The sequence below is a fragment of the Montipora foliosa genome, chromosome 3, assembly GCF_036669935.1.
Source record: "Montipora foliosa isolate CH-2021 chromosome 3, ASM3666993v2, whole genome shotgun sequence".
Classification (NCBI taxonomy): Eukaryota; Metazoa; Cnidaria; class Anthozoa; order Scleractinia; family Acroporidae; genus Montipora; species Montipora foliosa.
In genome coordinates this window covers 1,741,641-1,753,918 of record NC_090871.1, presented here as the reverse complement: position 1 = coordinate 1,753,918, position 12,278 = coordinate 1,741,641, and the positions used below count along the sequence as shown (strand labels likewise).

Sequence of the window (12,278 nt, the reverse complement as noted above, 5' to 3'; positions counted from 1 at the left end):
GGGTAAAACATATTTATGTGACGTTTTTGTGCAATGGATAACATTGAACAGAAATTTTCAAGTAATTGGAGTGAACGTAATGAGAAAGGTTTCATTTAAGAAGGGTCAGTCTGCCATTTGTTTCTTTATTTATACCCTGGGTTAGACTCTAGAATACACGTCTTATTTGCCCATGAATAACTGTGTATTGTTATATGCTTCGTTCTTCAAAGGATGCCATGTTCTGTTTTGTTTTGCAACTGGCTTAATAGCGTATGTACTTCGTGAGGTTTTTTTTTTTCAAAATCAGTTTGCTTTGTCTCGCATCTACTCAGCAGCCAAAGTTAGTGGATAGGGCGCTTGGCTAATTTAATCCGTCCAGTTGGGATTCCTTAAGTTATTCTTTTCTTTTGGATGATTGATATGTTTCATTGGCCCTGAAAAGCCTTTTTGGGGAGTGGTCAGTTAGCAACATCCAAATCCACTCAAAAACTATGTTCCCTTAATTAATAATTAATTAATTAATTAATTATGTTTAATGGCAAAAACCTTAAGTGAGGTACGATTCGACCTTTTTCCTTGTAACTCGTCAGATCGATGTTTTACCAAAAGTGAAATTTTACTTGGGCCATCGCTACTTCTAACTTGGTGACCTTTAAAGGAAACGTCCTGGAGTGAGACTGATCACTTATTTAAAAAATCGATTAAGTTTAGTTAGGCTGCAAAACCTTCGAGAAGTAATTTAATTAATAAGTCGTTTTGTTGTCGCATTTTCCTTTATTTCAAATGGTGTTTTCTCAAGGAGAGGAGGTGCAGATTTTTTGAGGGGAGCGGGCGAGAGCCAAAGTTGTCGTTCCGCCAGCGACAATCGGAAGGTTAATAGCGAGTTTAAGAAACTACGACGGCTACGGTGACGAGAACGTCACTTCAAAACATAACTTTGAGCTATCTTTAAGTATTTCACAATTATTCCCTATTGTTTACGTTGTACAATATATAGGCGAAGTTTCCTATGTAGCTTAGTTGGTATGGACAGATTTGAAGTCAAGAGAGAGAATGAAGATTTACAAATGTATACCCACGTTGTCGTCAAAACTTGAAACTGGTGATTTGAAGTTGTTGTTTTGACGCGGAGTACAGGAAAGAAATGTACAAAACTCCGTGCCACACGTACAGCAAGGTACAGCACGATCATTTTTCTTTTTTAACCAATAATATCACTTCTTTTTGGCGTTGTCGTTGCCGTAGCCATCATCGTTTCGTAAGGCCTTTTCACATGATCCCGGTTGACCGGGCTGGCGCGGTTACCTGGATAAAATTGGTTTCTTTTCATATGGTGACATTCAGCCCGTTTTCCGAGATGGAAAGTAGTGACATGACCATTCAGGGATGAAATCTGACAAACAAGCCTGGTGAGAATTTCTTGATTTTCTTGTTTAAGCAACCTCAAATTTCCTTTGACTTAACGTTAACAATCAAATGAAACTATTCCGAGCTTCATTATCGAAGAAAAGAGAAGTATAAATTTGGTAATGTCCCTTCTACCATGAAAATGCAATGCATTATTTTCCTCCCGCTAACTGGGCTGAAGTGTACATATGGCAAACTTTCCAGCCCGCTTACCGAGTTCCCGGCTGGACAAATCGACATCTTGGAAACCGAGCCAGCCCGCCCTCTCATATGAACACATCGACATTTTTACAAAGGACTTGGCGGTGAGGGGAGATCTCGGAAACGGGCTAGGAGTAATCATTTCGCGATGACTATAAGTCGTTCGGCAAGGATCGGAGGGTGTGTATCAACATCTCAGAAATAAAATTGATACAAACGTTGATGTTTGGAGAGAAAAATGAGAATTTATCGTCAGGTGCTCGCCTCCCTCCACATTAGCTCGAACTGGGTCATTTCACGTCGTTGTCAGGGCAAGGACGGCATAGAAATGTAAGTACAAATGTAAAAAGCGTTGTTTCCTTTCTTTAGACTTATTGTTTTGTGCGGACGTTCTCGTAGCTTTGGTCGTTGTCCTTGCTTAAGCTCCCTGGAGTTTGAGAAAGCAACGGTATTTACAATTGGCGCTATTGCACATATTTCGCGATTGTTCCGTCCTTTTCTTCCACGTTGTACAATGAGGGTGAATCTATTCTTTAATTCGGTTGGCAGGAACGGTGCTTAAGGTGGCTCAAAACAGTTGCAACACTTCCAAAAGACTCTCTTTAGAACAAATGACGCTGCAATACTTCTTCACGTAACATCAATGTTATGGTACCATATGAAACATTGTACAAAATTTTTTTCAACTCTACAGAAAGTTTCATCTTGCCCTTCTGATTACTTTTTGGAATTAAAAAATGTGGTCAAAGTGTGTTTTTACAGGTCTTCCCCGTTGCCACAGTGACATATTACGTCACAATAATGACTGCATCTTGTTCAGCAGGTGTTTCATTTGGTACCACAATCTTACATGATACAGCGTTGTGGTGCCGATCTTCTAATAAAAGCGTTACTTGGGAGTGTTGGTACTGGTTTGAGCCACCTTACGTAAAGATACAATTAAAAAGAACGATAAATTGTTGTAAACTCGCGCTGTCTTTAACCTTGAATTTTTTTCACGTTGTTTTGCAGAGTACAGCAAAAAGACATTATACAAAGATGTGTGCTGCACGTGCAACACGACTATTTTAACTCTTAAGCAGATAAAAACCCTTTCTATCGTAACGGTGACGCAGCCGGAGACATTGCTTCGCCATTCGCCTTCAGGAGAACTCGCCACAAAACCAACAAAACAGCTTACTAAGCAGGACAGCGCTTACGAACCTCAGAATTGCGTTACTCGCTCTTTCCAATGAAGTCCTTAATTTAGAAATAATTTTTTTTCCTCAGAGCGAGAGTGGCGGAAATCCAAAATCCAAGCAGTCGGTTTGTGTTTACGAGAGGAGTATAGAATTTTTTCATGCGCATGCAACAATGTGATTTTAAAGTACTTTGAAATAATTTTATTTTACTCAAGATACTTTTTGTCGGCAAAAAAAATATATATTGCTTGATATGACTCGGTGGATTTTTTATTTGTTCATAGAGCTCTTGAATCATTGTATTTACAATTAAGCCCGGTATGACTGTCTTTCTCTTGCAGGGGAAAAATGTCGTTCACCAACCGTAGTAGTTTCATTTTGAGAAACTTCTTTTTCTCTACCACAGGCTTTCCCGTCGGTTCACGACACATTCCCTCTACAATTCCGTCTAAAGGTCAAGGCAAACGCCTTCAACATTTGCTTCAACATCCGTTCGATTTTGTTTAACAGCGATATTGACACCATTTACGTCCCTCCCCCCTCCTCCTCCCCTCCACTCCCTTCTCACTTTCAACCAAATTGCATCATGTTGAATTGAAGTTGAAGATTAAAAGCGTTAAAAGTTTGCTTCAACAACCATTCAACATTTCCTTCGTTATCGCGAACGTCGAATGAAATTGAAGCCGTTTGCGCCCTCTCATTTTAACATTTTCGAGTGTGCGCGTGCGCACTGAACGGTCGCCATGTCCGTATCCATAGTAACAACCGCGTCTACAGTCTGGGACTGAATACAATGCCCTCTCGTGAAGTTTTGTTAAATCACATGTTGATGATGTGTTGAAAACCGTTTGCCCACCGCAGCAGTCAACATCGTTGAACAAAATCGAACGAACCATAGGTTACTGTCTACTATTCTAAAATAGTGTGCACTGCAAATTGATATATGAAGGTGATTTGGACATGAATGTATGGTTTAGATCTTAGATTTTTTTTTATTTAAATGTTAAATTAGACGAGTGGTACACTTACCTTGAAGGATAATTGTAATTCTCTGAGCCATACGGAACATTATGAACTTATCATGTGAACTTCCTTGCGCATGCGCATATCGCCCACGTTCCAAAAAAAAAAAAAAACAAAGCCATTGTTATGCAGATTCAGAGGTATATAAACCACTGTTCAGCAAGGTCAGGCGTCTTCTTCTTGAGTGAAAAAAACAAAAGATTTGACATTGACAAAGGGAGGGAAGGGTATTTGGCAGCTAAGCATAGGGCGAATAAGAACAGGGTGGGTAACGAAAAATGTCATAATACTCCGTGTGGCTCAGACAATTACAATTATCCTACAAGGTAAGTGTACCTCCCGTCTAAATTAAAATTCTCTTTCGCCATACTCCACATTATGCCCTTATCATACGTGGTCAAAGCCCGCTATCAATACCACTAGAAAGTAACACAATAAAAACCAGGAGACTACTACCACAATTCCTTTTATAAACTGCCGAGTCCCATACTACACAACGGAAAGTTTGCTGACAGAGGAAGTGTCTGAAGCACAAAAGGCTTGTAGTAGTACTTGTTAAACGTATACGGTCTAGACCAGTCAGCTAGCTTCATAATGTCTGGTACCTTTGCACCTTTGAATAAGGCCTTAGATATTACAGAAGTATCGATATTCCCAGGTTTAAGAACCCTCTTCAGCCACCTGGCAATAGTGCTAGAACCTGCCGATTTGTATAGTTTACAATATGAAAGAAACAACCTGGTCTTCTCAAAATATTGTTTTACATGCAAACAGGGACACCGACGAGAGTCCTGTGGAAAACTTGGAATAGAAATCCTGGGCTGAGCTTCGTTTTTGTGTGCAAGCCTCCACAGCATAACTACTCCGCCATTTGGGATGTTAGTTTGGTTACAAGTTATTTATAGATTCTTGCATCATCAGAGTTGTTATCGCTTAACGGAGCAGACTCTTGAGATAGTTTCTCTTCTAGCAGTCAATTCGTCCGCTGGACTTGAATCACGTGTCCGTTTCAGAGAACCAGATTGTTTTCGTTATTCTAGAGCGTGTCAAGATGACACGCCCTGGGAAAGCTCCATGAATCTCCCGACAAGAAGATGTGACCCAATACTGAGCCCACCAACTGCCTCTAGAGTAGACGAAACCGCGTAACGAAACGTTTTCAAAGTGCTGTAAGCCTTGCCCTAATCGAAAAGGTGGGTAAGAACGTTCAAAGACGCGAGGTTCAGTTACTAATTGATCGAGGATAAAAGTCTTTGAATACCTTTTTGTGCGAAAAAGTTAACTTTTTTTCAATCTGCCAAGGAGAACTAAAAATGACAGGAATTAATTATCACTCCAAGACATTTCCAAGTTCCCCCTTTAATGTGAGCATTTTGTGCATGAACGAGCTTCATTGAGAAACATTGTTGGCGCCGCGTAAGTGAGTGAGAGCACTTGCCACCCATTGCCACCGGCTGCCTTGTGGGAGGTCGTGAGTTCAACTCCGGCCGGACCAACACTCAGGATCTTAAAATAACTGAAGAGAAAGTGCTGCCAACACTCAGGGTCTTTAAATAACTGAGTAGAGAGTGCTGCCTTTGTAATGACATCTGCAAATAGTTAGACTCTCTAGTCTTCTCGGATAAGGACCATAAACCGTAGGCCCGTCTCACAACCCTGTGGGACGTAAAAGAACCTACACACTTGTCGCAAAGAGTAGGGCATGTAGTTCTCGGTGTTGTGGTCTGTCTTCTGTGGTGTATCATGGTTGGGGGGGTAAATGCTCGGAGATACTAGCTACACCAAGCTAATCGAAAATCCGAGGGCAAATAAACATATGTATATAGGTATGAACGAATTCGGCCCGGATTTCGATTCAAATTTTTGGCTTCACATGTGGTTCTCAACTTTACTCCGAGAGGTTTTTCTCCGGCTACTCTGCTATTCCTCACTCCTGAAAAACCAATCTTTGGTTTGATTTAAGCAGTTTCTTGCGAAAGAACGGCCACATGATACCAAAATTTTCTAGCCGTACCCGACAAACGTGTTTCCTGGATTCAAAGATACATGTATAGTCTGTGTTGATTTGTGTTCGTATTCAGCGTGTATGAAATAAAGAAAATACCTTGCTTGGTGTAGTCCTGAGAAGGACTATTGTTTATGATTGACTTCTTTGTAAGTCATGTTCAGAGTCATGTCAGGAAAGCTGCATGCATCATGAATGAAAAAAACATGTTTTGCCATTTGGTCGCCCTTACCAACATTGCATATATATAAGTGGATCTCGGTCCCCTCATGCGATATTTTATGTACAGATCTCGGCTGAGAAATAGCAATAGACCACGGACAGCCTCTTTCTTTTTGCTTACACAATGCGTATACTATGGCCAGTTACCTAGAGCTGGTAGCTTGGACCCGAGGGAGAAGAAGTCCTCAGTTCCCAATCCCTTCTTGGTCGGGTTCCAGCCATATTTTGCATAATGCTTTTATTACCACCCACTCATTTGATTTGGGGAAAAATGGTCGGCTGCCGAGGTTTGACAGCAACAGCAACAACAAGCATCCTCTTCTCTTGGTCATTCGGAAATATGTCTCAAATAAAAAATTATTTGTTAATAGATAAATAGAGGGAGGTACTTGGTTACCTGAAATAACTGGAGAATTAAAAAAGGCAGGCAGCCAGATTTGCTAATATAGTAATACAAGCTTAAGTCGGTAGACACACATACAATACAGAACACACCCACAGTTAACACTAAGTACTAAATACCACAAGTAGCGGGGAACTCTAAACCCTAACACTGATGTCCGCCGATCTCGTGATATGACTTCTATTGCTTAGACCCATGGTTCTGTTCCCGTCCTCGATGACCTTATTTACTCATTATTTTTAGGCGAATCTTCAGAAATTGAGTTAATTTGACGGAGTCTTACCCCATCTGCAGCCTCTAAATCTACCCTCGTACGGTTGCCTCCCCTTAGCCAAGGGCAAATGGCGAACAACATGCGCCGATAGCGTTGTTGATAATTTTTGTTGCTTAGCCCGTAATGAGATGGATTGACACAAGTAGTCAAGAAGGCCAGAAATGACATGATTCTATGTAATGGTTTACCAAGTTCCGTTTTCCCCTTGAAGAACAAGAGAAACAAGATATGGTTGGGAAGGTAAAAAGCGATCAAAGTACAAGTGGCAACTATTACCATTCGAGTCAACTTTGCCTTAAGTTTAGCTTTGCTCACCCGGGACGCAGTTGGAGAATGCATGGTCTTTAAAGTCATGTGGATGTTGTCACCGGAACTGCTTTCTGAACCGGAACTCGAGTACACGTCATCTCCCATGATACCTCTGGGTCATACGCCACGTGCTCGAAGAGTCGGACATGTTTAGTTTGAAATTGTTTGAATATTCTTTCCATCGAACGAAAAATATGGACTATGTCGCTTTTGATTGACTTCTACCCGGACTCGTCAACATATGTAAGTTTTGTAGAATTTTCGCACTCGCTGTTTTTGAAACCTATTTTTGACAGCTTTCATAAGATACATTCGTATCTGTTGCAGCGAATCTACTACTACAACAAACAACTTGTGAGATCGAAATAAAAGGCAGAGAAACCAGTAGAACCTGTGTACGTGAAACTGTTGTCGAATCTCGATATTCACGGAGCCGGGATTGAGAGAATTGCAGGAGTGACTACAGTGGATATACAGGCCAATCATGGCAAAGCATGGGATGACCACCTTAGAGACCATTTCAGCAGCGTACCATGCAATATTAAACGCGGATCCCCTTGAATCATTTCTTAAGCAGATGCTATCCCGAGATAGATTTAAGGAATAATCTATCACACTTTTATGCTCGAGAAGTAGCGACCACGCCCATGACAGTGTAATACAGCCAAGGACCTTTTAACGTGTGAATGCATGGTTGTATTGGTGGAGTCTTACAACAGCAAACCACCGCTCTGCCGTCAACACCAAAGTTATGTAAACTGAGAAATATATGAGGTGGAATACGAGTATTCGGTTGTATATGAAGCGACAGAAGATTTATCCCGGGATTGGATTCTTTGGATATTAAATGAATCTCCGAAAATATAAAATGGATTTATAATGTGCTGTCAGCACATCAGATATCGCCAGGAACATTATGAACGCGTTGTATGACTTCTTTAGTAACTGCCTCTCCATCACGAACACCACAATCATTATGGTAAAAGTGTTTCTAAAAATCGCCGTCACGCAAATGATGACGTAGCTGATTTGTGTGAAAGGATCCATTTTGCCTCTCGATTTTCTGTAATGCTTGAGTTGCTGCGCTTGAAAACCGTTTTGTTCATAGACCAGTCATTTTCTTTGTAATTTACAGCGAAACACTGGTTGGCCTATTCTGAATTCACTCCGATGTTTCACCTTCACCTTGATGTTAAATGAGGACCTCAATGAACGTCATGGGGTTTCATTCTACAGTTGCTAAAACGATCATTTGCAAGAGATGAATTAAAAAGTTCGGCCAACGCGGAACTGTGTTTTTAAAGGTTCTGGATTGTTAAAGTTCGTTCAACTTCCATTAACTATAGGTAGGTAAATAGTCGGTGGAATTAAACAAATGAGGTAAATGGAGTTCCGGATAAAAAAGTATACCAAAGCAGTCACCATTGATCATATGTGTGTTGGCGGCGTTTTCCAATATCTTGGGATTGGACTAATTCGGGTTGCAGATTTCCAGAGGAGCGAGTCAAATAAATTAAACTCCAAAACACACGAATCTAAATCCAGTTAATTCAAATGGCCAAGAAAATGTATCTTTGCAAGATTGGGATACGATTTTCAAATGGTAATTAAAAATGGTCTGGCACAAAATTACTTTTACGACAAACAAGATGCTTTAGAGAACATTTTGAAAGAACTCTTGAAGAAAAGAAGATTAACTCTATTAAGCAAAATAGATTTTGTCGAATCCTTAGGGCTTTCCAAGTTACGCGTGATGACGGCCTTACGCGTCGTGACGGCACATGTTCAAAAATTCACCACCAAGCCTCGTTTGCACAAAATTATTCACATTATCTGGACATGCAATACTGTTCGCACGTGAGTTTTCTTTACAAATTTGTTCCTTTGGGATTCAGCTCAAGCTAAATTTACAAGTTTGATTTTCCAGATCGAGGCTTGGTGGTAAAATCAGTCAAACGTCATCACGCATAAGGGCTATTCAAATCTCCCAAGGTTGATATCAGCGTATTGTATTAGCAACATATTCTGGATTGATTTCGTGAGAAGGTAACCAAGGACGAATTCTCGAATTCACTACTTTTTTTCCCGGAATGCATCATAATTAGCCAGAATGCACTGCAACATTAACCAGCTTTTACCAGAATATATTGCACTCTGGGAATTGCTTAAGCACGAGATCCCGTAAATATTCGATGAAACAACACATCATGATGTAAAGTGAAAACTCACAATAATTTCAAATCTAGATTAAGTCCTCGCATATAGATCTTACTGCGCAAATTTCTACCACTAGATGTTTCAGTGTTTAGAAACGTAATAGTCAACTTCCGTACTTTCTTACACCCATTTTCACAATTCTGCCAAATAATCGCCAAACTGCATTTAAGCTCCCATCCATCAAACTTCGGAACTGATTGCAGGGAAGAATGATTTCGTCTCCAGTGTCAGTTGGACAAAGGGCTAAGTAACCCATGATAAATACATATACAAAGACCGATTTGAGGAACGCCGTCCTGATTTAGATAACTTTACTCATCCTTTTATCAAAACCTACCACACCGCGTCCCGGTGGCTCATGATCAGTTGGTTGATCATCGCTGTCATGCGGAAGCCGTCGTGAGTTCGACTCCAGCCGGACCAACACTCTGGGCCTTAAAATAACTGAGGAAAAAGTGCTGCCTTTGTAATTACACCTGCAAATGGTTAGACTTTCAAGTCTCCTGCGATAAGGACTGTAAACCGGAGGTCCCGTCTCATAGGCCATGCATGTTGGAAATTAAATAGTATGGAAGGTTAACTGGGGACATATATAGTTTTTGAGCGCATCTCGATGTTGTTAACCCTTTCACTGCCGAGGGCTCCCCCATTGACGAGTAAAATCGTCTGGCGTTAGACAGAGTAAAATCTATAAGTGGCACTCTTGGGAGTGAAAGGATTAATGGGGACATAGTTTTTGAGTGAATTTAGCTGTTGTTAACCCTTTCACCCTAGCGTTAGACAGAGTAAAATCTATAAGTGTCAATTTGCATTTTTGGTGATGAAAGGGTTAAAGAACCCACTCGCTATTCGATGAGAGTGAGGGAACGTAGTCCCCGGTGTTGTGGTCTGATCTTATCCGGACAAGGGGATCTTTCATTTCCTAAAATTAATTGTAAACTGCGTAACAAACAGTCTGGCTAAAGTTCCCCCAAAAGCGTTGTAAATTAGACCTAAAAACCCCCAAGGAGAGAGACTAATAGCTTCACTTCACCTCACTTCACTACAGATGCAAAGCGTTTCAGGGCGGATCCAGGATATTTCTAAGGAGGGGGTGCACCAATAACGAATGGCGTAGCTGACTGGGGCCTTTTTTTTTTTTTTTTTCAGAATACCAGTTGTATTAGAAAGCCGCAGGTCATCTCGGGGAGCGGTGGGGGGGGGGGGGGGGGGGGTGGGGGTGGTAGGGGAAATTTGGACTCCTCTCCTAACCACACAGAAAACTACAATCAACTAATACATGAAATGATGGAAAGGTGTAATGCGCCCGTGAGAAAGATATATATTATAAGTTGCTCGACAACTCGATTCGTGAGGCCAGGCAGAGGGACACTTTTCGCATTTTTACACCATCCTGAGAATAAGTGGTGAAAATATCAAACGCTTAACGAATTACAATAGGCTTTTATTCCCTCATCACCTTAAATTAAGGACTTTCGGCTACGCAAGATTACATCATCCTGGTAAACTCTATACTAAAAATGAGTTTCCTGGATTCTAAAATAGTGTACTTTAATTTGATGGATCTTCGTATTTAGCAGGAACAAAATACGGAAAATACATTGCTTAGTTTAGTCCTGAGGAGGGATGATTGTATATGAATGACTTTTTGGAAAGTCATGTTCAGAATCAGAAAAGCTCTATCATAAATGAAAAACATGTTTGGCCACTTGGTCGCCTTTACAAACGTTGCAATTAAGTGGATCTCTGTCCGCCAAATCAAATGTTTTATCTTCTTTTCGCGCAAAAACGCAAATATGCCGATTTCCCCTGAGGAATGGTAACAGAATAAAAACGTTCGAGACCGCGGAGAGCCGCTTTCTTTTCTTTCACTACGATTGCACTATTGTTTTTCGAGAGGCCCAGGCCTACCCCACAAGAGCTGGTAGCATGGACACGAGGGAGAAAAAGAACAGTGTGCCCAAATACTAATGGAAGTAGTTGACACTTACACTTCATTATTATTATTATTATTATTATTATTATTATTATTATTATTATTATTATTATTATTATTATTATTATTGTTCTCAACCACGCATTTGGTTTGAGTGGACAGCTGCTAAAGTCTAAAATCCCTCTGATATCCACCGAGCTCGCAACTCCATTGTTTTTTTACCACCTAGTATAATGCCGCTTTTTGGAGTGTGCCTTTTCTTACACAATCTGACTTCAACTGCTTCCTGAGTTAATTCGACGGATTCTTACGCCATCCGAAGCCGCTAAATCTTCCACCCTCGCGCGGTTGCCTCTTCTTAGGCAAGGGAAAATGGTGGACAAGATGCGCCAATAACGTTGTTGGTAATTTTTGTTGCCTAGCCCGTAAATAAATGGATTGACACAAGTGGTCATAAAAGTCAGAAATATCGTGACTGTATGTAATGGTTCACCCGATTCCATTTTTCCCATGATGATCAAGAGAAAGACGATTTGGTTGGGAAGGTAAAAGGCGATGAAAGTACAACTGGCAGCTGTCACCATTCGAGTCAACTTTGCCTTCAGTCTGGCTTTGCTCTCCACAGACGCAGTCGGAGAATAGATGGTCTTTAAAGTCATGTGGATGTAGAGCCCAATCATGGCAAGGCATGGGATGACCATCTTTAAGACCACCTGAGCAGAGTACCAGGCAGTATTAAACGAGGATCCCCCTGAGTCAATTTTTGAGCAGCTGTTATCCCCAGATGGATTAAAGGAGAAGTCTATCACAGCTTTAAGCACGAGGAGAAACGACCACACCCACGACACTGTAATATAGCCAAGGACCCTTTTACGGCTGAATGCGTGGTTGTATTGGTGAGGTTTCACAACTGCAAACCATCGCTCCGTCGTCAACACCAGGGATATATAAACTGAGAAACATATGAGCTGGAATAAGAGCGATCGGTTGTATATGAAGCGACAGAAGATTTCTCCCAATATGGCATTCTGTGGATAGGGAAACGCATCTCCGAGAATAAAAATTGGATTTATGATGATGTTGACTGCTGTCAGCACATCAGATATCGCCAGGAACAT

General features: G+C 40.9%; 1 protein-coding gene across 1 annotated transcript; it reads right to left on the bottom strand.

The window, feature by feature from the left end:
• Window positions 1-11,435: 11,435 nt before the first annotated feature.
• On the bottom strand, window positions 11,436-12,278 carry LOC137995130 (somatostatin receptor type 5-like). The gene has a single exon (XM_068840706.1). It carries the CDS (start codon window positions 12,276-12,278, stop codon window positions 11,436-11,438), a length of 843 nt encoding a protein of 280 aa, XP_068696807.1.